The sequence below is a fragment of the Diadema antillarum genome, unplaced genomic scaffold, assembly GCF_040938485.1.
Source record: "Diadema antillarum isolate AM-2024a unplaced genomic scaffold, OU_Dant_1.0 seq00001676_RagTag, whole genome shotgun sequence".
Taxonomy (NCBI): Eukaryota; Metazoa; Echinodermata; class Echinoidea; order Diadematoida; family Diadematidae; genus Diadema; species Diadema antillarum.
This window is the reverse complement of record NW_027272371.1, coordinates 505,142-532,375: the sequence shown is the minus strand read 5'-3', so window position 1 is coordinate 532,375 and position 27,234 is coordinate 505,142. Positions and strand designations below refer to the sequence as shown.

Here is a 27,234-nt window from a genome sequence, read left to right as displayed (position 1 = left end):
CGAGGAAGATGTATGTATGCGTCGAAAATTTGGTCTGAATAAGCACTGTTGGACTGAAATGCATTACTACCCTACTTCATCAGCTTTTACTTATACATGTATATACAGCTGTATATATAAATATATACTTAATATATACGTGTATGTACACTGTGTACATGATGTATGTATTAACATATTACATACACATATATATATATACATATATGGTAAACTAACTTCAACAACAAAATTCTCTAAACAGTAGAATGTCTGTTTAATGGTGTGTTTGTGTTAAGCAAGCTAATGTTCAAAGTACTCTGGTAGGATGTACACATGTACATACTAGCCTATGACACTCCTAATGGTAAATAAGTGTAAGAGGTCGTATGTCTGTTTTTCAGAAATTGGTTGGTTGAGGTTTCAGCATACACATTTCAACTCTAGGTGTATGAGAGTTTGATGAATACATGTAAAACATCTGCTCATTATGTTTTGCACACACTATGTGTATGTGTGTGTGTCTTTGTGTTTGAGTTTTTGAGTTTTTTACAACATCCATAACTCAAAACAGTACACATAGGCCTACTGTTTGTCAAATATGCTACAAAAAAAAGTTCAGAAAATCTTTTGTCCTTTGCATCAGTTTTAATTTGACAAAAACAATTACAATGTACACAGTCAACCTCACCTAGAAAGTCACACCAAAAGGGATCAGGGAAAATCTATTGACTGTAATACACAGTAGAATAAACACATTTTTATATCCATCCAGGGTGAATTTTTCTTTGACTTACCGGTAGCCAATTTTTCAACTTGTACAAGGTCGACTTAGGTGAGGTTGACTTCACATTTTAAATGTACAGTAAACAAATTGAGCTTTTCTAAATTAGACGGATGCATATAAAGAAAGCACACCTGAATATTCTCTAAAGATGCTATAAGACAATATGAAATATAGTGAACCAAAAACATATGGGACTACAACATAAATGCAAAATTACTTCTGATTTAAAAGAGTGAATTTATAAATGCAGAGAATGCAAATAGCATATGTACATGAAGTTCTTGGCAGTACATGTAGAAATTGATAAAAGACTATCAGTCGCCCAAGTACACAATGTATGTGTCAATATGCCCTTTTCAGTCATCACTAGACAGTAGCTAAATATCACAATGAACTTTACACCATCCCAAATGTACAGTATGTATATATATATATATATATATATATATATATGCCTTTGTCAAGGTGATTCCTCTCAAGTTTGGTTTAACTCAACCTTACTGCAATCATGTAAAGATGGCACCCTTCCCAGTAGTTTATGTCTAGAGTGACAAAGAGCTTGATGTAACATATGGTAGGAAAAAAAAAATCTGTCCTATCCCCCATCAAAGTTTGAAAGTTTGAAAATTGTCTTCACTGGTTCCATTAAAATATCTGCAGAGCAAAAAAAGAGTGAGTTGGTGCTATATTAGGAAAAGCTGTTAATTCTATTTTAACTGTTGACCAGAAGGTCTGACATATCAAATGATACTAAATACAAGATTGTAACAAAACTGAGTACACAACAAACATGACAGCAACATAATTAATACTTTTGTCTGAGTGACATAAAGGAGGATACAAACATTAAGTACAATGTAGATTTTTAAACCAATGTTATTTTTTAAAACTAACAGTGCTTAATTACAGAAATCAAAGCCATTTCTCTGTGTGATAAAAACTGTATAACTACAGAAAAAAGAGGCTGCACCACCACTATGAAACATGCAAAGTATTCACCCTGAGGGTTTATATGAAGCGATGAAACTGCTACTGTATCAATAGGCGTTTTCACATCAGCCCGATGTTTCGAAATAGCGCGCTATTTGATAATGTGAACACAAATTAACGCGCTAATTGTATTGCTCTGATCGAGAAAATTTCTCGAGTCCAACTCTGGAAATTTCTGAAATAGCGGGATAGTAGTGCGCTATAACGACTCGAGAAATTAGCGCGATGCATCCCATTATGCCTAGCGTGTGTGACCCGATCGATCGAGGCAAACTGCACACAAATCATGAGGAATTTTTGAGGGCACACACATTACTTATGCTGTTTGCACATACTCAGCAGTCGAATTAGCTCGACAAAAATTTGGGCTGATTCTCTTCGGGCTGATGTGAATAAGAAATGAGATAGCGCGCTAACTCGCAATCGCGAAAAATTTCTCGAGCTTGGATTTTTATCGGGCTGATGTGAAAACGCCTAATGATTTCTGCAACTAGAAACCCACTCTATTCATTCAAGCGTATGGCACAATGTGACTGCTTGATAGCTTTTGCTGACGACTGCTAGTCACCTGGGAAGATAAAATAGCTCAGTTTATTGAGTAGTACATGCACAACCTATGTCCTACACTGCATTACTAAATTCTCAAAATAAACAAAAACAAACATGCAAGTACTGATCTTATTTACACAAATGTGCATACATCATATGGAAATACATGTATTATGACAGGTCTCACTAGCTGCCATGTCCATATTGGCAGGTTCTCCTGACACAAATAATATAAACAACGCAAAATAAAAGTAAATATTAAAAGGAATAAAAATAGGGAGTGATGCAGATGATACTGTAATGACAAGTCTTCATACGTTACATTTCTCACATTTGGAGTTTCTCTTTACAGTGGTACACCAGAAAAGTATACATGTATGTACACACATCAGGGTTCCATGATAGAATACACGTACTACAATTGTATACATGTACAATGGAAAGACTAATATCCACTGAAACCCACTGTTAATCATGTATGGTGTACCTGTACTCTATCATATTGACTTGCAGCCAATACATGTCGTAAATTATTTGGCACAATGGTCACACAGCTTATCTGCTTTTGCAATCTCTCTTGTGCAAGATGTGTTTGCATTAATCATCATCATCCCTAGCCATTCTATTTTGGGCACAGACTTTGTGAATATATACAACAAGGAGGCTGTGATGAATATCAATCAGTCATAGCATTATAATAATAAAGCCTGTTGGGTAAAGCTTTGGGAAAAACAAGGTCAAAAGAAAAGAAGGATGAGCTCTTCCTTCGATGGATTATTTCAATTTGAGAAACAGCGAGCAGCAGCTTCAACATTTAAAATGTATGTGTAGGCCTAGTATTATGCTTGCTATATTTGCAAAATATACCTGAGACATGCCCTCTGCAAAATATAATTAGATTTTTTTGTCATTCTGAGTTTTATTTATTGGGGTTTAAATGTAAATTTTAAAGAGTCTACAAAAACAAAAACGACTTGAAATAGCGTTCAAAACCAGATCCTATAAATCAAACGATTGTGCAATTGATATTTTATTCCAAATACATTGTATGTATTGAATGATAGTGATATAATGTGCGCATGTACTTCGATCGTTACCTCTCAACCGATCGACATGGAATCTCGATATTCGTAAAAACATTCACGTATAGCTAGAATGTGCACACATCAGTACCTGGTACTTATGGAGCAGAGCTTAAATGTGCAATGCACAAGTACCAAATTGTTATAGAGATATGACCTGATTTAAATTATTGAAATATGCATATTTTCAAGGGCTATCACAGTTGAATTATGGTTGGTGTTTTTTATATTCCAGCTGTTCACAAATTTGATTTCCAGGGTATTGGTACTCTTTAATAGGTTGAGTGGAATTCTCATCCTGAGCTTCATAATGAATTCTCTGAAAATGAATGATCAAAACACAACCATTGCCATATGAATAACTAGTGTTTAAACTCACTGATGGCAAAAAACAGAGGACATCGAGTTGCAATTGTTATACACTAAATCAGTTACAACCATCTACAGGGGACTGTCATTATAACAAATTCCATTGGACCAGTTAAATTACTTTGTAGAACAAACTTGATTATATTAGGGTTTGCAAAACGATTACCTGTAAAGACAAAAAAAACTGAACATTTGGAAAAGTATGAACACATATGCTTCCATACTAATAAACTAGAATTTGTTTTAATTGCTGTCCTTTGTAATAAGAGTCCATCTTATCACCCGGTAAGCTTACAGTGCATGGTTAGTTTTGTTCAGGTAGCATAGCAGGATCAGGTATAATCTCGAGCAATGAGATTTTCTTGATCTGCTCTGTGTATTCTCACTTTCAAGTGGCATGAAACCTTTTCTAAATCTATTTCTTTTCCATGAGGTGCATTATGAGTGACTGATTACACATGCTATGAAACAAGACAAAATCTGTTACACCTTGTAGAAATGATGGTCAAATCACTTTCATTACTTGATTTCAACAGATCTGGTACTATACACAAGTACACAATGTTCCTTGCACTGCAATGTGGGACTCACACTAGCAGTGTTGCTTCTGCCCCTTTTTGAGTTCTTCATAACTTTTAACTTTTTTAACAATTGTAAGTAATGTAACAATTGTGCTTCAACCACTGTCTTTAAAAAAAACAAAATATGTATGATGCACTCTCTAAATCATTCTGTTTTGTCATTACAGCTTTAAAAGTACAAATAAAAAGTTTTTACAGCAATGCAGGGCTCTTTTGCATAAAGTGCTGCAAAACTAGAAAAATTTGCTGCAATTAAAATGTTCGCAAATCGCCACTGGCAGTCAATGCATTGGGTAGATGAACACTTTTGTGTGCATTTTACTTTCGTGATATTTCATGCACGCAAAAATTTCTGGTTTTATGGTAACAAATTAAACTGTATATAACTAAGGAAGCGAACAATACTGTCAATTTATAATGTACAGCAAAAATAGATGAACAAGAGTTATATACAACGCATCTACTTGTATGCAGATTAAAAAAATGTTAAAGGGATGGTATAGTATTTGATGAGTCAGAGGATTAAGCTTTTAACTTTTTGGGAGATACTTAGACACCACTCTATAAAATTTGAAGAGCATACAATTCTGAGAGAAATTTAAAGTTTATTTGATAAGAATCGGCTTTGGAATGGCTGAGATATTCAAAAACAAAATAAAACAAAGCGTTAGTATAAAAGGTGGGTCCCAACTTTTATTATGACTGCTTTGTTTTGGATATCTCGGCCATTTCAAAACCAATTTTCATCAAATGAACTGTAAATTCCTCTTAGACTTATATTCTCTTACATACTTCGTAAAAGGTTTCTCATTATCTCAAAAAATTACCATCCCTCAAAAAATGTTGAAAACCTTAAGCTCCATCTCAACCAAAACTATACCATCCCTTCACTCATGGATGCACATAAGTGCAACCAGACCTTGACAGGAGCGAAACATCAGGACGTGACGTGCAGGTGCCCGGAACCGATTCAGTCTATATCTTCTGCTTGGACTCCCGTTTCTGTAGTCGATAAGAATTAGATAAGAGACCAGGGGAGGGAGACGAAAACAATGAGGTGTATGAATGAAAAACAGGCAGAGTCAGTGGATAGGATTATGAAGGAGTTGCGCAAATATGAGGCATGAGAAACGCACAAAGTACACAGGTATACGGAAGACAGAAAATGGATGCATGAAATACACAGACCATCACAAGCAATGAGCAAAACAAAAAACACAAAAGCAAAGAGCATCACAGCATGGGACAGGAAAGAGATTTTTGATGTAGTGAATAGAGAGAAATAGAAAAAGAAAACATTAGCTTAAATTTCTCATTTTGAATGAAGTTGCACATTTTAGTTGCACACAAAGATGTTGCTAATGTGAAATGAAATCAAATCAATCTACTACATAATGTACACATACAACGTGTACTCTAGCACCGATATGAAAAATTTGTGTAAAGCATACAGTTTCCCTTGCAATTTTACATTGAAAATTGGACTAAGTTCACAAAAAGATCTACACGGATGAAACATGCATTGGTTCTATTATGTAAGTCAAATTTACATAATTTTATTAAGTAACGTCAAAATTCACACAGTTCTACGGATTTCCTGTGGTCCCTTTAGATTTGACTTAGGTGAGGTTGACTGTATGCTGTACATGTACATGTACCAAGGCAAAATAATATGTATTGAAACTAGCAGAATTTACCATTTGTGCTTCTCAAAGTAGAGGTGAATATAAAGCTCTATTAATAGCATTCAATACTTCGGAGTACAGTTTCTCAGCCTGCAGTCTGAATTACACTAGAATCCCAAATAGCCCAACTACAAAGAATATTTGTACCATATATTTTACAGGGTTTTTATTCTCTCAAATTTTGCGAGTTGAGTACTATTCCTGAATACATGAATGTGACATGCATACTTACATGTACTGGTATGCAGTACACAGTACGTACATGAACAAGGTGTGAGATAATACTCTATGATTACAAACCATTTACAATATTGTCAAGAAGTTCCAATTCAAGAAAAATTGAACTTGCTAAATAAACGGTATATAATGCAGTATGCTACTGATATTCTGCAGACCTGCATTTCATGAAGGCCGTGAATAAGTATGACTTCCACCAAATAATAACATGATACAATTTATCTATATGCAGAGCCTTAAAGGTGCATAGTCCTGGTAGTGTAGAGGGCGCTGTTGATGATACTGCCGATCACCGTCAGCATTGATACGAAGATAGCCGAAGTTGAGCTGTCATCAAGAGTAATGCGCGTAGGTGTTGCTAAGTAACGTTGCCTTCGTTCTCTTCTCTGCGCATCATGCAGTCTGTAGTAATGCCAGGGTGCATGCACATGTGCTTCTTATTATGACATCACAAAAGAAATTTGCTAAAGCTGTCATTCCCCTGAGCCGAATCATGAGCCGAACTGTGATCGGACCACTGACTACAGTGGATCAGACTTCTTCGGACTCGGGGAAGTGGGCCACAGCGTAAGCGCCAAAGAGGAGTCTATAGCATATGTCTCTATAGGAAACTTGCGCCGAGCGCCCGCATACGCATTTGACTTAAACACGGGGACCATGCACCTTTAATTGTGAATAAGCTATGACTTCCACCAAATAACAACATGATACAATATATCTACATGTATAATGCAGAGTCTTACCTGTAGATACATGTACAAAGCCGGACAAAAAGGAAGCTTTATAATATCATTAGTGTCTACTTGGTGATTATAAAGTAAGGGTGACTGAACCACATTGTACACTAGATGAGATATTGGATGGGTCAGCATAGGAGCCTTGCAATGTTAAAAGTACTGTTATACTCTCACACATATCCTACATACTATATGTATGTTATCTGACAACTACGCAGAAAGGTTATTTAAGAAAGTATTTTGTGTACATGTATCAGTCCCGACACACAAATTGCTCACACAAGGAATCGATCACACGCATTCATACACACACAAGAAATTGTCCCACTTCCATGATGACCAGTTTATTAATCCAATTGGTAGTTTGTCAATCATGTACTCACAGACTTAGATTTAGATCTCTCTGGACTCGACTTTGATGATTTTTTGGCCTTTTTCTACATTGACAAACAGGGATGAGAAGAAAAAGAAAAATATAAAGAAAAAAAGTTTTGTCCAAAGAGAATGCCTTGTAATGACAGTGACAGTCTCTGATATTTAGACCAAATACAGCAAATTCAGCCAAAAAAGAAAATCTATGAAGGCAACATTCATGCATGCTTCTCCATACTATGCTTGCCATCAACCACAAAGTTTGATGTATCTGGAAAACCTCTGTCAGTCAAGAGAATTCTCTGAGTCCAGATTTCATAGCATCCACATTTTGGGTATATCTGGCATTTTCTGTTGACTGTTCAAAGGAGTCAAGAATTCAACCACCAACAATGAGTGCATCAGTTTTGCTCAATCTGAACAGAGGTGCACAGTGTAATTATACTCATTTTCTGATTTATCATGCATTTTGTTACTGCTCAATTCAGACCATTCAACATACAAGCTCTAGAGGATTTTGCAACATGTCCATTGCACCAAACTTTGCACCTAAGAGCGTAGATGAATAATGCACAGCTGGTCTCAAAAAAGGTTAACACACTGAATCACACAATCCCATATGGAATCAAATGCCCAAACAGAAGCACACATAAAGACGCATGTATATACACAGCAATGGATTGCAACCTCTTCAGAGGAGAATGAAACCCAAATACATGTACATGACTGTGAACTGGAGGAATGCAGCAATATTCATAGAACAAATCAGTGAACTTTGAAGAAAATTGAACAATCCCTTTAAAAAGTTAATGAATTTCTATTAAAAGTTTTGGTGCTGCCATTGTTTGATGACATCTTGGCTGTGAGACAATGATATAAAGAACACATACTCCCCTAGCATAATGAAAGAAGTGGAAAACACGCCCATAAGGCATGCCAGTAATAAGTCGAAGGAGTGTGTACTCTTCATAAAAATGAAATTTTGTGGAAATCTCTTTACATTTTCTTTACATTGTTTTCTATACTCACAAACAGTTTTTGCAGTCTTCCCATACAGCAATAGCTGCACTAAAACTGTAAAAATTTATGACTTTTAACATTGTCTAATATTTCTTCAACTTTGCTGACTTTATCTACTAATTGTAATATTGCTGCATTCACTCAATCCATGTATTTGGGTTTCATTCCCCTTCAAAAAAAGACAGAATGAAAGAAATTAAAGAATGACTGAAGATATGATTTATTGATATCATACATTCATTCTGTATTTACCTTTTCTGAAGATTTTGACTTCTTTTCCTTGTCTTTCTTGTCTTTCTTACTGCTCTTGTCCTTTTCCTTGTCGTCAAATTTATCATGCTTCCATGTTGAGCTGAACGTTGAGCCGTATGGTCGGTAGGTACCCCTGTTACCCCTGGTGAAGCCGCGTGGTATATAGCCCGACCCCCTGAAGCCACGAGAGAAGCCCCTGCCACGGTATGGGAAGGAGCCGCGATAGAAACCGCGTCCTCTCATGCCTCGATAGGGTGTGCGATGGATGAAGCGCCCTCTCGTCACTGGTCGGTGCAGTTTCTCCATTGATGGGGAGCGTTTCCCCCGATCGTCATGCTGGTGAACAGTATTCAGAGAAAGTAAAACTTCGATACAATGTAATGGCATTGCCACTACACTTGTAAGTACTATAGAGAGCAAAAGTTTGTTTTACTGGTCAACACTTATTTTAGCACCAGGTAATAAACATAAAACTCTTGCTTTGATCATGACTTTACTTCATCATAAACCAGCTCTTAATCATTTAATTCAATAACATAGTGACTTCAAGAATGCTTTAATGAAACCCCATAATTCTCTTTCAGCTACCAGACCATATAAAGGAAAAAGCACACACTGAAAAGTACTTGTATGTACACTTCTGGGACAACACCAGAATAAGTACATACAAAGCCTATAATGCACGGAAGCCAAAACTACAATTTTGCATAACAGTAGATGCATGGATGATTTACAGTTTTATCACAAAAAAATTGCTTCAGAAAGGAACATGTCACCTTAACTTAGTCAACAACACACATCACATCTGGATATTGGATGGCTTTTTGTACCATGATTGAATTTTCATAATTTGTGTGTGTGCATGCACAAGTTTGTGGATTTCCATGGTTAAACCCCACATGCCAAGAGAACATATTTGGAGGACTCAAGAGCAATGCCAAATACCTCATAAAATGATCCTCGGACAGGTTCCGCTGAGGGATCCAGTCTCTGCAACTCTTCCACTTCCTTCCGAAAATCTGGCTTAGGATCGTCAACGGTAATTCCACCACTATCCACACCACCAAGCCTCTCCCGCACTGGCCTCCTGTCTGATGACACTTCTCTTCGATCCATAGAAAATCCGGAGGAGGGCAGCCTGTCCAAAGGATTCACTGTGAACTGAGAGGACTGCATCTGCTTCTCTTCCTCAAGGGCCAGTAGCTGCCGACGGACCTCAAGGTCGTGTCGCAGGTCGCTGTTGATGCTCAGCATGCTGTCGAGGCCCAGGTCCATGCTGAATGAGCTTGATGTGGAGGTGGCAGGATGGTGTGAGTGCTGGTTGAAGTCTTGAGATCGCTGCATGAGAAACTGATTGTCTTCCTGTAAAGAAGACGATCTGTTGCGGAGTAACTGTTCATACTTCTCAAATACAGTGAAAGGCTTCATGACCACTGTTGTTTCTCTGGGAAGAAGGTGCTCTGGACTATGGGATCGAACTTTCTCCTTTGTGTGGCTGGTCCTGTGCTTTCGTGGCCGCTCATCTCTCTCCTTGCTCAAACTTCTGCCATCTTTGCGCTTCCTCCTGTCTCCTTCTGGTGATTTTCTCCAGCAAGCAAAGCGCTCATACTTCTCAGGATAGAGCTCTGGATCATCCTCCAAAGAGCGGGCAATGATCTCTGGACGGTCAAATATTGGACGCAGCCCTTCATCTTTGCGACGTGGTATGATGACCAAACTTGCATCAAACTTTCTGCGTTTAGGGGAAGGTTTCCTCTTGACTTCCACTCTGATGCCAAAGTCCTTCCGTTGCTCTCTATATCTCCCCTTTTGTGGCGACATTGCTCTCTCTTTTGAATAGGACTTAGATTCATATTTCTGCTGAGAGCCTTTGCTTTGCTGCTGGTACCCCTGTTCAGTCAGGCTCGTTGACCCAAAGTACTCTCTCTGAGAACTCTTTGACTGATCGTCTAATCCCCTGGATCTAGAGCCACTGGAGCTTTGGGCTTCTAGCTCCCGCAGTCTCATATCCAGGTCTTGTTGGGACTTGTGATCTTGTTGGGGGGAAAACGATTCCTTCTTGATTCTGTCACTGGTCCGCCCAATGAAGTCCAGCCCTGGAATGTCGCTGAAGTTTCCTCCTAGGACTTTGTTTGAATCCAGAGCATAATTTGATGATTCCTTTTTGACATGGGATCGATGTGATCGGGGCGAGGAAGATGCGGACCGAGAATGGGAACGTGACCTTCGTCTCGACCTGCTTTCAAAGCTCCTTCTTCTGTCGTGGGAAGAGGACTGCTTTGAAGAGCGGTATGGGATGGACATTACGGGTGGGCTTCTCCTGGACGACCGCTCCTTGTGACGATAATGTTTGTCACCTGACATCGATCGTGATCGTGAGCGAGAGCGGGACCGCGAATATGAGCGGGAATAATTTGATCCAGAAGATCTGTATCGACAAAAATTTTGGAAAATAGCCATGTTTTAAAAGTAGTCATACTTCAATAAATTCAACATGCAAACAGTGATTGGATTACACAGGACAATACTACAATCATACACACTTCATTATCACAAATACTTCATGACGTGCATTAAAACAAGACAGTCTTGACTCTTTACGGCATCCAGTATTGAAATATCATATTTTCACGGTCTGACATTTGGAACAATATACTTATAAAACATCATCTTTAATATTCTTAAGTTACTTGGAATTTCATGAAAATATTTCTGGCACATTTAATTACACACACAGCATAAGATTAGATTTGAATACTCTTATTAGTATCAAGAGAACAGTGTACAAGTATAAAGGATGTTTAAGTGGCCTAATACATGCAATGTACATTGTATGAAAATTCAATAACTTGTAAGACTTTGAAAATTCTTGAAAAAAAAAGATGGATATTAACAATCTCATACAAGTCTGTATAATATTGCACAACAGACTTTAACACATTATCACACTCCACTCAACAATATGTGAGTACAAAGCAGATGACCATACTGTACAAAAGAGAGTTTGCTGTCAAACCACACCATTCTATCTGGGTAGAGAGAGTTACACTTCTGGTGAGTCAGGACAAGTCACATCATTTGTTTAATAGTAAATCTACTGAAAAAAACAAATGAAAATCTAATTCTTGGGCAACACAACAACGTAAGGAAACTAAACAATAAAAACCTGTCAGTGTAAACAAAGTATGAGATCATGTTGATCGAGATTCCTTTCATGAAGAGTAATCATTTCTTTGAGAAAACAACCCCCACAAAATATATAAAACTTGAACACATTTATTCGGTCTATGTACTTGACACTGCTATCGTTGAATTTAAATAGCAGCTAGACTTGTTCATTATATTCAGTTCATTTGATTCACATTATAAACTTTGCATCAAACTGCAAGAGAAAATTGGCTAGAAAGCCAGAGTCGAATGACAAAGATACAGCAATCACTACAAAGTTATAATACATGAGAAAAGATGGCATGAATTTTACTCATATTTAAGATGAACATGAAGGTTAACATTGCATGCTTCATATCAAAATCCATTCTTTAGCAAAAAATGTTCTTAAATGTTCTTATACACACTACAACATGGAACTGGCTCTGCACACAAGCATGCACGTGTAAACACATCAGCTAAAGGAAAAATTCTCAAATATGAATACTCACCATATAATGCTGATATTGCAAAAACTTGAGGCATAAAAGGCATATTTGATGAATAAGTGCCATTACCATCCCAATCCTAGAGAATATGAACTCTCCATCTGGTCTTTCCATCTACAATTTGGTACATCCACATAATTCACATCTGCAGGAACTCATTCCTTGATGTACTTGTAATCACTCCAGAAATCTTATTCCCTCAGCTGATTTTTTTCCCATTTGTACCGTTTGGTACTATACCGTGTCCTCTTGGGCATCTTTGGTCCATCAAGAACCTACAGCTCCTTTATCATCATCTGTACCTTCCTCTGGCATTATGGGATATTACGATCATGCTCCAACTCCTGTGGATAGTTCTTCTGAATGCCTTTGAAATGTCTGGTGTGGATATTCTGCATTGGCTCATCATTAGCCAATTCAGTATTTTGATAACTTTCAATGCGGTCATACTGAATAATGTAGCAGAATATGACATCTTATGGTTTAATTCAATGCATCTAACCAGCACAATCAGGCTACTGTAACTTGCTTGTTGAAAGGATTGTGTACAGTTTTAGTTCCTGATATGACACATTATATCTTCCATGGTAGGTTACGTTCCCATGTTTCCTTGTCAGTCATACAATGCCGTCATTTAGTACGGTGAAAACCCCAACAGAGATGGATGAAGGTCTAGACAGAAGTGAGAATGTATCTTCCTCTCTTACACAGTCATCAAGTCTGATACATGTATTTGTGAGGTTGAGGACTGCAACAAGAAGTGTATGATTGCTTTGGGTGGTCCATGTCTGTTCTGGATCTTCCTTGAACTTGGAGACTTCCACTCTCGAGACACATACATGAAGCTGTGACAGGTTGCTTTGGTAAGTGCATTGGCTTTCTCACTCGTCCTCATCATGGTTACTCCCATGAGGACTTGATTGTCTGGCACCTGTGATATCTCAGCAGCGTAGTAGTCCTTGGCATCACAAGTACGTCACATGGCTTTCCTTTCTTGCCAAATCAAGATGAGCAGCATTTTTGAAGGCCAAGAACATTATCATCATTCCATCTGTGGCCATCAGTTGTTCCTCTGAGGGGCATTGGACTGGCAGGAAAGAAAAGTCTCATTTCTCTACAGAAGACACACTTAAAGAATCTGCCCTTTGGAGTGTGTCTTTTTGTTTGTTGTAGTTGTTCCCCCCTCACCCGACCCCCCCCCCCCCCCCCCCAGGGGAAAAAAAAAATAAAAATCAATGATTATTAGTCAATGCCTATACCATCCACCAGAACAGCATTTGTACATCAGTAGTGCAGGTAAGGAAATAATTCTAGAAGGTATAACTAAAAGCATCAAAATACAGTCAAGTGATTATTGAAAATTGCTATCTACTGGCACTGAATTCTGCTGAAACAACAGCACTGAAAGATCTTCTTTTTGAAACTAAATAAACACCATTTTTAAGTTGGAAATTCAGGGAGGTACTAGGAACTGCTAATTTGTTCACTGTCATGATAGTGCTCTCACAATGATATCAGCAATTTTGGCATACCCAGATACAATGAAGGGATGTGCATTATAAATACAGCTTGGCACTACAACTGTAGTTCTTTTGCACTCTCCATTACCTGATAGTCCTTTTTATTAACATTTCATTGTAAGAAGACACATGTATACAGTGGGCACTTTAAACAATAGCATCCCCAGAACCAAATTTTTATTAAGGCATATGGCATACTCACAATTTTTTTTTTTTTTTTTTTAAATGGCTTGTCTCAAAAATACTCAAGTCCTATTTTGTAAGTCTTCAAATTACCGTCTCTGTCACCATTTTACAACCTGCTCCAGCAAACAGCTTGAAATAATAATGCCTGCAGAAGGTGACATCCGAAGTAAAACAAAAAATATACATGTATTCAGTTCCACGATGCTGGTACCAGTGGTCTTAGAAGCTTGGTTACATTCAGTAGTTGCATACAGTATGATGTGATGCTGAATGGACCTTCCTGTTGGAAAGAGTAATTGCCAAATGATCTCATAACTCTTCAAGAATTCCTCTTTGGTACAAATCTGTTAGATGCCATCAGGATATGATGTGAATGTTGATCACTGACAGAATACTATGAGGCACCAATGTGACATTCCGCAGATACAGGTCTGGCATTCAGATTTGATTTCCACATTGTAATAATGTTCATTGACTGACATTTCTGCCAGTGGATTAACTGTTAACTTCAGATGCCCAACATACTGCTTAATTTCATCTCCATCCATGCACAGCTGGAACAGAAATTCAATGTGCAACATCTCCAGTCCAGCATCCTCTGATCAAAGGTGTGTCTGTTTGGCATCAGCCAGGTTTTGTCAGGCACCAATTCCCTTTTGGAAGCAAGGTGGTTTTCATATGCTGACAGGTACAACCACTTGATTCTTAAATCTTGGCATGTTGGTAGCTCACCTGCATGGAGCGACTGTGATAGCCGTGTAGGGTCCCTCGCCATAAGCTCAAAGCTTCATCTCCCATTATAGCCTCATCCAGTATTTTGCCAATTTTGAAAACACCTGGTAAAGATATGATGTCTGTACCCCACATCTTCATCACTCAGATATATTATGTACTGTACACAGGTTCGATTCCTTTTTCTTTCTTTCTTTCTTTTTATGTGGCTGCACGAGTTTAAGTTATCTCTCCTGCCTTTGGAGTCACAGTATCACATCTCTGAGCTGTTCACCATCACTTCTGAGGGGCAGCAGGGGCACGTTGGGCTTAGGCACATCATGGTCGTCAGTCCTTGGTTACATCTGATCAATTCCTGAAAGCAAACGACTCCATGAATATCAGAGACAGGGGTCCACTGAAAATATGCATGCTTCTTCCCATCATTGAAAATCATCGGTTTTGCTCAAATTCATTTGTTTTCCTTGAAGCTAATCTTTGTACATTATTTCAGCGAATCAATGACAGTCATCCCACATCTGTAGCCAGTCATCAATTCACCAGTGCAATGTTTCCTTTTTAAAAGATGTGGCTCATTTTAGAACTGAGAGACCCATTTTGCTGGTTTGTCAGTGTTTGTGTCTGCATGGTCTATTCCCTCTGCCTTCTGTTGTCTTCTTAGGATGATCTTCACTTTTCTGGTTTAATTTTATTGGGGGGGGGGGGGGGTCTTTTGCATTTCAGTTTAAAGCAAGGGAAATCCATAATTCATTATCGGCTCCAGAGAGCACACAATACTGTGTACATGTACCATTTATTGTAATAAAGTGAAACAATGATGTCTTTCCCTGTGATTTCCCTGGAAATGACATACTGGAAGTTGTGACTGCAAATTTTCTCCCATACATGTGTTTCATAAACCAGCACAATAGGCCATTACGGTAAAAGACATCAGCACATCAAAAACAAAATAAAACAAAAATCTAATTTGTAGTGACAAAAGACAGTATTCTATTCAAACACAGTTCCATGATAGATGTATAGTGGGATTTGTGTCCATCCTTTTCCTTATCAGGAAATAATGGATGATTGAGTTACTGCTGAAGAGTTAATGCTGTTTTTTTTACTGAAGTGCTACCCTTGTAACATCTAGTGGCTCTTTCATCTGTACACATAGCACCAGATCTAAGAATGAAAGTCTTCTAAACATCACAGCAGATGGTATCAATGCTCCATCCTGTCTTTTCTGCTGTTTCAGGACTCATCAAGCTTGCAGACTCATCATCCTCTATCACTCATGGCTCATCTTATGATGTGTGATGCCTCGGGATGATGAACAAGAACATCCCTTGTTTGTGTCCTGTCCTCGCATCTTTGGATGTGCAATGCCTCGGCCAAGCCATGAGCATCAACTTCTTCCCTCCTTTGGGCACATCTTGGGAGGCATCCTCATACAAGTTGTTGTATTTTGTGAATGCAGCTTAATGATTACAAGCCTCATCTGGTCCTCACTGCCTGGTGTTGTGCACATTTCAGCCTGCATAGATTGCCATTCCTTTTTACACTTCTCATCTCTTTGGCAGTACAAACTGTCGGGACTGCCTCACTATGCTTGTACATGTACTCATCTCCTGCCCAATGTAAGCAAAATGCATGCCACAGGGAGCTGACATATTTAATGGCCGTGTGTACTGTTGCCTTACTTACTTGGAGGACCTGTCTCTGTCAAAAGAGAACAATAGAACCTTCATGATAGTTGACCATATCACTCATTCCATGCATTTATCTTATTGTAGCAATTTCAGCATTTAAAAGCATAACTTCCAGGATATTATCCACAAAGTGCAAAACTTCTCTTAATACGGATCATATCATTTTGGTTGAGACACAATTTCAGGTTTCTAACAGTTTTTTGTAAGATAATGAGAAACTTCTTATGAAATATGAAAGTGCACGTAATTCCAAGATGAATTCAGCATTTCTTTGATGAAAATTGGTTTTGAAATGGCTGAGATATCCGAAACAGAGCAATCCTAATTGAAGATGGGACCCACCTTTCATTAGGATCGCTTTGTTTTACTTCATTTTTGGATGTCTCAGCCATTCCAAACTTGATTTTTATCTAATTAAATTTGAATTCCTCTTAGAAAGGTATGCTCTGTATTATTTCCAAAGTGGTTTCTTGGCATCTTGATACTAGAGAGCTTTCAATTTCAGGACGGTAGGCAGAGGACGATAGGAAGAATAAAATCAATCTGCGCATGTGCAAAATCAAATATCTCTCCATCCTGTTGATTTTCAGGATGGTTCCTGGTGGAAATAGCATTTGTTTTGTAAGCAGGACAGAGCAGCTACAATGTAGCTGCTGCATTTTTAGGTATAGGGCGCATGCACGTGACAGCTTATACAGTACACTGGACACAAACGTCCCCGTCCTCAGAAATCGAAACAGCCAACAAATCAGGATGGAGCCAAAAGGGGACCGTGGGTTAACTTTCCATCCTGTATGCCCTACCGTCCTAAATCTAAAACTCCCTATTACATAGTAGATGTGCCTGCTTCAGTTCAAAATCATTCGTTTGATTTAACAATTTTGCAACTGGTGTGGGAAATACAATTTCTTTTTAACCTCAACCAACGTAACCTTTAAATATCTTCTCTATGTGTACAGGACCACAGTTGATATTGTCATGTACTTTTCAAGGGCCATAACATACTTTTTTGTGACACAATTTTGCAAAAATTAAACCCCCAAAACACAACAAAATGGCAAAATGTTTGAGAGCGGCAAGTCATAATCGTTAGTTTGTAAAATATTTGAAAGAAGGCACTACTGTACAAGCTGAAATTTTCATGTTAAGATATTTTTGGAAATTGCCAAACTGTTATCACACATTTTTGCATACATTGTTAAATTTGTGGTTGCGAGGGTCTAGAAATCACAACATAGATCACAAAATGAAAATAAGAATAAGTAGCAAGCGACAGTACTATTACTGAATATTTTTTTACATGGTGATTCCTCGTTAGAAAAAAAAAAATGTGTTCTGCACTTAAAGTAGTGAACTAGTGTTTTGTGCTGTCATATTCCAGATATTGCTGCGTTACAGCCCACGCAGCATGCCAGTACAGTACTTACTAGTTGCGCACTATTGATTTGATTCGATTCAATACGATTCAAACTTTATCTTCACCTTTTTCACTTATCCAGCACTGACATGAATTGATTTTCTTCTTTTTTTAAATCATTATTTAGCAAGTTATTATATTTTTATGCATTCTTTACATGATTCAAAGACGATTAAAAAAAATCAGACCACTGCAAAGATTTCAGCTCAATGAGCTCATACAGTATTTTTATGCTCATAGATCTGCACTATTTGGATATTATTATGCTCATCATACAAGAATGTTAAATTTTCAAACTTTTGAAAATACCATTTTATCACTTATGAGTTGTATTACTACACTAACTGCAAAGCATGAACCTTTTGAGAGTTCATTTTAAACCACTGTTTACTAATTTTAATAATGTGCTGAAAGGCAAAAACAGAACAAAACAAAACAAAACAAATGAACAAAGAACAAATCATGCTTGGTTCTGATTCTTCTGAGAAAAAAATATTCAAGAATATTTTTCCTCAAAGAAACTGTACTTCAAACCCTCTTGACTCTAGTGATAAACAGTAGGCCATACATATGCATAAAGAGTAGCAATAGCTTTCAAGCACTTGCTTCAAGCACAAGCACAAGCTTGTCAAGCAAAAGATCAAGCTCAAGCAATTGCTTAAATCTATAAGCATGATTTTTTGCTTGTACTCAAACCGTTTGCTTGCCCTGACCAAGCAATTGCTTGCTGTTTCAACATAGGTTGTACAGGATGTCACGCCATGTCACGCAAGGTGTGGGCGGTAATGTTTCCTGACACAGCAGTTGTAGAACTATAAAATGACACTCATATGCACGCACACACACACACACACACATACATACACTGTACAAACATACATGCACAGATGTCAGACATCCTATTCGTTGCATCACATTTTGGGTGCTAAACATCGGCAATTCGCCTTGTTGAAATGAGATTTTTCGATATATCTCAGGAGAAATTTCTTAATCTTTCGCCTTTCTTTTACGAAGAACGTGGTGCTTAAAATGTTAAGCACAAGCTCAAGCTCATATAACAGAGTCTTTAAAAAATGTAATCGTTTGCTAGGAAGAACAATCAAAGGGTCCATAACATACTTTGTACGCAAATGTTTCATCTCTAGCAATTGCTCACAGGTAGTAAGCAAATTTGCTTTTGCTTGCTGGCAAAAGCTTTTGCTCGCAAGCAATTGCTTAATTTTATGCATACCAATTCAAGCAAAAGGCAAGCACAAGCAACTGCTACTTTTTATGCATACGGCCCATCATATTTACATTAAAGAGCATGATATCAAAAAACTGAAATCCTGTGCCACTAAATACAAAACCAGTCCACGTAGCCACCACCTCCTTAATACATTTGTACCAGTGGTTTATATTCTTCTGTTAAAGATGAATTGCAGGTTGCTGACCATGCATGAATCTGCCAACCTGTCTATCTTTGATAATATTTCACTGTGTACCCATGTGTAGTGGGCCACAGACTCTAGACCTTGACCATCTGATATCTGTTAGTGTTTTGGCGTATGCCCCGAGATCTCACTCTCAAATAATTGCCTTTTTTCTAACTGTCAAGCAAACTACAATATAACACAGTTTTTCACACTCCTAAATTAATTTCAGCGATGATTAACGCCTCATGCCCATATTACATCTAGACTGATTAGTTGGCAAGTATGCAAATCTCATGCTGCAAGACTGACAAATATTTGGATAGGCAGGTTAAAACCCTCAAAGTTTTCCCCATCTTCGGCAATTTGTAATGGATATGCCCAACAAGAGGCAAGGAGTTAAATCTTTCACAATGAAGAAAGCTTTGGGCTGACTGAAAACAATGAATGGGCCGACTGAAAACACTGAATATTAATTGAAGTGAAGGGATGCCACTATCCATACATCAACACAAAGGAGGCTCCATAAAACAGCCAGGAAAATACTTAAGTGTTAAATGCACTTCCATAATAAAAACTGATTTCTAAGTCAGACAGGCCTTTATAATTGGCAGCTCTTGAACAGATGTAATGCAATATTCACTCATGACTTAAGATGCAAACCATACTTCACTATTCTTTTATAGACAAATGGCATAAACTTACCTCCTGCGGCGGCTCTTCTTGTGTGGAGAGCGTGACCTGGATCTATATCTTCCTAGAGGCATGATGGGAATGGCTGTCTGGTTCTAGTAGCAGTTGTCGTTTCTTGTTGCTCAGACCTACTAAAGCACAATCTCTCTCTCTTGCTTTGAACTGTGATATCCAAAGCAAACAATACTTACAAAACTGTTGCCAATGTATCGTTCACCTAGTGTATATAGGAAGAAGAATAAAACATATTGAATAGTAATTACAACATAATGATAATGGACTTCATAAAACTATACAAGATTGCTCTTTTACTGTATTACATCTCTGTATTAACAGCAAATCATGCCCCCCATTCCTGGAGTAGGAAAAAAATGGTGACATAAAAAAACGGAATCAGGATTTCTATTTATCATTATAGCACAAGTACAGCAAATGACATATTATGATAATACATTAAAACTAACACTGATTTAAGTATCTCTGAAGAATGATACAATTTAATCAAACAATCTCATCAGCATCTTTTAATCTGATATCAACACGAGGAATAAAGACAGTCTCGGCATTTTGCTTAGTGGTACAATTTTTCTTCTAAATCACTTATCACATGTAATCTTATGCTGAGACTGAACCCATCACAACCACTTAGACATATTGAGATAGAGAAAAGGTTTCTGACGATGGTAGTTTTGACATGCTGCAAAGTAGAAGGCATAAGCAAATATTCATCCTTTTTTTTTTTTAAAGTATGTCTGCATTAGATATGACAACTGTGCTTCTTTAGACACACATTATGGATTACCATGACTTATGCAAAATCATTTCACACATTATTGTCATTCACAACAGGAATGTCTCTTTGTCACCTCCAAAAATCCCCCATTTTGCTGTCAAATATGCAAAATTGGCAACATTTTTCCAAAGCATGCTGGGCTTCAGTCCAGTGTTAAGAACCAGGGTCGCCGAAAAAGAGACAAAAATCAAGATATATGCCATTTTGTTGTTGCTGTTGTTGTTGTTTTTTTTGCTCATTGAAAACCTCCGTACGTGCCCATGCAATGACTAAATCTATGTATAGGGGTTGAATGCAAGTGCCATGCCAACTTGCCAGAAATTCGATCATAAACGGGTGCCGCAATGTTCCCGAGGCAACCTTGTGCCAACAAGTTATGTTGCCAAGCATTTTCAGCAGCCCTGAACGTGCATCAATGAACACTCATACAGCATAGCAGTAGCACCTGTCCAAATTCTGGATGGGGTCGTCAAATTCTGGTCGGTTGTATTACTTGCATATCAGAGCGACATATTTTGGATTTTCTGAAATTCTACGATGCAATTAACAAATTCAACATTGCGGTAAAAGTAGTTTAATATAGAATCTAAATCAATATTAATAGTATACATTGTAAATATGATTTTGTATGAACTACAGTTCTAGCCTCAAGAACAATTCGTTGGTTGAGAATAGGAAGGGTGTTACATTCTCTCGAACACTATATGGGTTTAGTGGCAACTAACCAGCCTTCTCATTCTCACTCAACGAATTTATCTTGAAGGGCCCTAGTGTAGTGTCTGGATTCTGGTCAGCTTGGCCTACTCTAGTCTTGTTGATAGTGTTGATAAATATTAATATTATTATATTTATTTATCATCATTTATCATTATCATTATTATTACTATTATTATTACCTCCACCAAGGGAGGTTATGTGTTCCTTTCTGTTGTTTTGTTTGTCCATGTGTGAAATAACTCAAAAAGATGTGAACAGATTTGGATGAAACTTTCAGGAAAGGTTGATAATCACACAACACAGGAACTGATGATTAAATTTTGGTAGTGATCCTTGATTCTTTATGGATTTTATGAGGAATTTTTGATATTTGGGCTGGTAGGGTGAATAAACTTGGGAGTTCAAGCTGGTTTTTTTTTTCGAGGTCTTTATGCGCGCACTAGAGGTGTAACAGAAAGGCTTCTAATAATATTTGGAATTCAGGCGATTTTTAGCATGCATACGCATGGGTGGAAATAATTGATCTCTATGGAAGAACAAGATCATTGTTGAAAATTAGCTGCTTGGCAGAGGTCTGCGCTCTCACAGTGCTTCTCTAGTTATTATTATTAGTAGTAGTAGTAGGGTAAGAGCACCAGTATTCGGTCACTTATTACTAGTCACCAGCCAGTAAGTTCAACTGTCACAACACATGCAAATCACATTGATTCACATACATGCACACTCATTCACAACAGGAAACTCCCTTAGCCCCCTCTAAAAATCCATCCAAAATCCCAAATTTTACCGTCAAAAGTGCAGAATCGGCGCTACTTTCCAAAAGCGCGCGCGGATATTTAAAGGCCCAGTCTTAAGAATACGGGTCACCGAAAAAGCGCTAAAAATCGAGAAACAGGCCGTTCTCTCGCGGGATTTTTTGCTTATCGCAAGCTTGGAGTGTGATGGTATCCTCAAAAACGCAAAAGAAAAACAAAATTTCCGTACATGCCGATACAGTGTCTCAATGCACAAGGGTTGAATGCAAGTGCCGAGTCCCCAGTATTCGGTCACCAACGGGCGCTGCAACGTCCCCAATGCAATTTTGCGCCAACAAGGTAGCGCGCGTTTTTCAGCTGCCTTGAACACGCATTGACTTTGAACGCGCATATCGTGTGACCGAATACTGGAGCCGGTGACCGTATACTGGGGAATTTTCAAGGTGATATATTTTGCGATTTTGTGAAATTCTGTGTGATATTTAACAAAATAAAAATTGAGATTAATGATATTTGATATATTTCACATACATTATTGTAGATATGATGTATGTATGTATTATTTTAGTTTGAAAAATATTGCAAAAAAGCTTAAGTGACCGAATACTGGGGATGTTACCCTAGTATTGTTATTATTATCATTACAACACTCGACAGTATAAACAGAAACAGCGTGGTCCATCCGCGACTTTCCATGTAATACGCCAACTATGCTATTGTCGTTTGTTGGTGGTGTTTCGTTGCTGCATGTCTAGGTCTAAACGTTAGTCTGCTATCTCCCCCTTACCCCCCACCACCACCACACATGCATCATGAACAGGCGACATATCATGTGATGCTACGGCACTGGCACTGCAACTCAGTCCGGGAAACCCGCTCATGAGGACCGCCCCCGCGTACGAGGATGGTCCCTCCTCATGAGGACCTCCCCCCGCCTCATGAGGCCCCCCGGGGAACGCCTCATGAGGCCCCCCATTCACTTCTTATTCATCTCACATCTGACGTATAAATTGTCGCAACTTTGCACGGTGATTTTTTGTTACACACACATGTCCACTATCCATGATGAAAAGAAGAAAAAATCCTGTCTGTTTTTTAAATCGATTTTTAATCACCCGATGCAGAGCGCCCATCAAAACACGGGCGCCAGCGCGTTCGCACAATGCAAGACTGCCGCACCTAGCGGCCTGATCCGACTAAATATTTTCGATGCTTTTTTCTGCGGCTCTCACCTCTCCGCGCACGAATTAGCCTCGTGAAGCTGAAGTCTGACATCTTTTTACACAAATTCGTAACGAGAGAAATTAAACCAGTACTAACCTGATCTTGTCCATATATTCCAAATTACTATTCCACACTGATAGAGTAGGTGGGTAGATGACATACTCCAGTTTGTTAGCAAAATAATCACTTTGTAGGTATGACGAGTTCACTTTCTTCGTCAATTCCGCCCACGATTCCGCCGCCCGCTTACCGTTTGGGCGCTTTCTCTGGAATCATCCCGCGACGCGACGTACGTCGCATCACATCACGCATCCAGCACATACCAGTCTGGTACTTAGTATGTGCTGGATGCGTGATGTGATGCGACGTACGTCGCGTCGCGGGATGATTCCAGAAAAAGCGCCCAAACGGCGGAATCGTGGGCGGAATTGACGAAGAAAGTGAACTCGTCATACCTACAAAGTGATTATTTTGCTAACAAACTGGAGTATGTCATCTACCCACCTACTCTATCAGTGTGGAATAGTAATTTGGAATATATGGACAAGATCAGGTTAGTACTGATTTAATTTTTCTCGTTACGAATTTGTGTAAAAAGATGTCAGACTTCAGCTTCACGAGGCTGATTCGTGCGCGGAGAGGTGAGAGCCGCAGAAAAAAGCATCGAAAATATTTAGTCGGATCAGGCCGCTAGGTGCGGCAGTCTTGCATTGTGCGAACGCGCTGGCGCCCGTGTTTTGATGGGCGCTCTGCATCGGGTGATTAAAACTAGATTAAAAAAAAAAAAAACAGACAGGATTTTTTCTTCTTTTCATCATGGATAGTGGACATGTGTGTGTAACAAAAAATCACCGTGCAAAGTTGCGACAATTTATACGTCAGATGTGAGATGAATATTACCAAGAAGTGAATGGGGGACCTCATGAGGCGTTCCCCGGGGGGCCTCATGAGGCGGGGGGAGGTCCTCATGAGGAGGGACCATCCTCGTACGCGGGGGCGGTCCTCATGAGCGGGTTTCCCGGACTGAACTGGCACTGGCACTGACTGGCACTAAAATCTAGATCTTGCGATTCCAATCACTCTAACGTTACTAGAAAAACCTAAATTCTCATATCCACTCACATAGACAGAAAGATCCGTCTGTCCGGAGGAGTCTTTTATTTTTTTTTTAATTATTATTGTTTTTCCGACGTTAGATCCGTGAAGCCAAACGCAGCCTCCGCGGAACAATCCCCCACCCCCCCCCCCCCCCACGACCAGATATTTGGTCAAATCCACAACTTCTAGTCTACTACTTACTATTTACACGTACAGAGGTGTCACGGCGACACCGTAACAGTTTTACCATTGTTTAAGGGACGGTAAGAATCACATCTAAGCAGTTTTGTTAAGTTTTGAGGTTGGTAATTTCGATCAAGTCGGTCTATAGTCTAGAACAGAATTCAATGTATAGCGAGGTGCCCGCACCTCGTCAGGGGCCCGAATACCGTCACCCCGCTTAAAATTGTTTTAAGCGCACTAAACAAAAATTTATGCTCGGGACTGTGTTAAGTACGCTTGAAACTTGGCAGGGCTACCAAAACCAAGCAAACTGTGGTGAAAACCGAACAGTTTTTCGCGAAAATCTGAAATTTAATCGGAATATGTGTTATAAGTATCACCACTGTCCCCGCACGCATCTTTTACGTGCATGTCTATGGGAGCATCACGGTCAATCGCACACGTCTTTTACGTGCTTTGTCTATGGGAGCGCGGGTGACGAGTTGCGGGCCCCTTCCTTAGCGCGCAACTTTTTCGCATCGTTCGCGTTTGGCGACGATAGCAGCAAATTTTCGATATCGATCAGTGAACTTGTGATTCCATTGGAATTTTCAGTATTTTTCCTGTATGTAAGTTGGGTTTCAAAGAATTTCAGTGGCGAAATGTGATTCAAATATGCGCAAACATTAACTATGACGAGGTGCGGGTCACCCAAGTATATCTCCAAATGCGACAAGACATCGGGTCATCGCTCCACTAACTGCATGCCACGCCACGCACGCGATATGCACTGCGCGTGCACTTTTCTGTACACTATATAGGTTAGGCCTACAGGAACACAACCTCGATGGTGCTTGGAATAGCCGCTAAAAAGACAAATAAACACCACGTTAGACTTCATCCACAATCTCCGAGATCATGCAACAGTGGAGAACACGGAACACATACACGTTCTTCGAACATCCCTTGTTGTGAACTGTTACGTATAAAAGTAAAGATCATACACAAACCCTGATTATTACTTACGTGACTGTCTTGTCTACCTTACAGCCATTGCATTGCTTATATATTGTGCACGCAATCAAAGCTAAAGATGCATATTATATACATCGAGTAGTGCATGCTAGCTGCATCCCCATGCAGATTTTGTTAACCACGCCATCTACGACTAAATCGCGGATAGTTCAACTGACTCGGAGAATCAGATGGGAGAGACAGAATACTTTTAATGTGCCGTAGATTTTGGTTCATGTGGCATGTGTATTCAAAATGAGAGAAAGAAATTGTTTTCAAAAGAAACATACTAGTACATGATCGGTATTATCTGTCACTTTTAGAACTGTCTTCATCGATCAAGTTGGCCGCACATTCAAATTGGAAGATCTCAACAAACATCTCCAGTAAGATGGTAGAATGAAGCATAATTGGTACAAAATCCGGCCCCACACAACTGAATGAAAAAAGAAAGAAATTTAATTAAAAAGACAACACTAAACCACATTTACCACAATGATAGAAGAAGCTAAACAGGAAATCAGAAGGTATGCCATGCTAATGTTCAGGAAAACAAAACCATCCTTGCAAATAAGTTATGTACAAGGAAGGTGTGATGAGTTTTCTTCAATTTGTCTCCCTCTCCAAATGAAATTTGTTAGACCACAATTAAGTGCTAATCTTATAGATTTCATTTGTAGAGGGAGACAAATTGAAGAAAACACACAACTCAACCTTCATCATTCTGCTTAATAATCTCTTGCTTTCAAGTATGTGACATATATAACAAAGCATTTTATACATACTCACTTTGAGAAAGGTACATGCTATGAGATGCAAATATGTCGCTTACGTTTTCAAGGGGGGGGGGGGGGGTGGGACCCACTTTATTCTTTTTTTATATTCATGTTTTATTAGAACAATCATGAAGACTCACATTATTTACAATGATCTGCGTGAATAAGATAACAAAATCACAGAAACATAAAAAAGAGGAGTAGTGGAAAAAAAAAGAATAATAAGAATGATATATGATTTGTAACTTAATGTTCTGCTTTTTTTCTTACTTTTTTCTTTATTCAATTCTTTTTTCCCCCCACTTCATTCTTTTGGTGCCACTTCCAGGTTTCATCAGCTAACAAGCAAAAAACAAAAACAAAACTAAGCTAAAAAATGGTCTTCAGCGCAACTTCTGATGCCACTTTAAGGTGTTCTGGTTCCGCCGGCCCTGTGTCATGTATAATGTAATATGATAAAGCAGTTCAACCACAACAAATAGAAAATAAAACAAAAAGTCATTTGGAACCATTTAGCTTAAAACTTAGAACAAACCAACACAAAAGTTTCATTTGTGTATGTTCAGCATCCAAATGTTTAGTCATTCTTTATCACTTCAACTGCACTTCATAAACTGCATATGATACAACTCAAGTATCTGCTCTCTATTCTTTAAATCATAACAACATATATCATAGGCCTATAATCATAATTTCTATCTTTATTCTTTATCACTGCATCCACTTGATCACTCAATCTCCCTAAAAG

The 27,234-nt window shown here is 38.5% G+C and overlaps 1 protein-coding gene across 3 annotated transcripts; it reads right to left on the bottom strand.

The window, feature by feature from the left end:
* Positions 1-1,566: 1,566 nt before the first annotated feature.
* On the bottom strand, positions 1,567-25,745 carry LOC139711628 (uncharacterized). Of its 3 annotated transcripts, XM_071623484.1 has the most exons (6): positions 25,723-25,745; positions 19,960-20,164; positions 9,586-11,068; positions 8,641-8,976; positions 7,380-7,433; positions 1,567-5,339 (listed from the first exon to the last, which is right to left on the bottom strand). In XM_071623484.1, the coding sequence occupies exons 2-6, from the start codon at positions 20,019-20,021 to the stop codon at positions 5,313-5,315; spliced, it is 1,962 nt and encodes a 653-aa protein (XP_071479585.1). In that variant the 5' UTR covers positions 20,022-20,164; positions 25,723-25,745; the 3' UTR covers positions 1,567-5,312. The 3 variants fall into 3 exon arrangements, with proteins under 3 accessions (XP_071479585.1, XP_071479586.1, XP_071479587.1); XM_071623485.1 differs by lacking the exon at positions 7,380-7,433; XM_071623486.1 differs by lacking the exons at positions 19,960-20,164; positions 25,723-25,745 and adding an exon at positions 12,300-12,441.
* Between the last annotated feature and the right edge of the window lie 1,489 nt (positions 25,746-27,234).

Bases quoted from the DNA above. Each gene is read 5' to 3' on its own strand.
- LOC139711628 (XM_071623484.1), bottom strand. From the start codon at position 20,021: ATGCCTCTAGGAAGATATAGATCCAGGTCACGCTCTCCACACAAGAAG. The intron at 8,977-9,585 runs GTATTTGGCATT...ACTGTTCACCAG, and splicing joins TCCGAGGATCATTTTATGAG to CATGACGATCGGGGGAAACG. The intron at 5,340-7,379 runs GTGAGTACATGA...TATCGACTACAG, and splicing joins AGAGATCTAAATCTAAGTCT to AAACGGGAGTCCAAGCAGAA.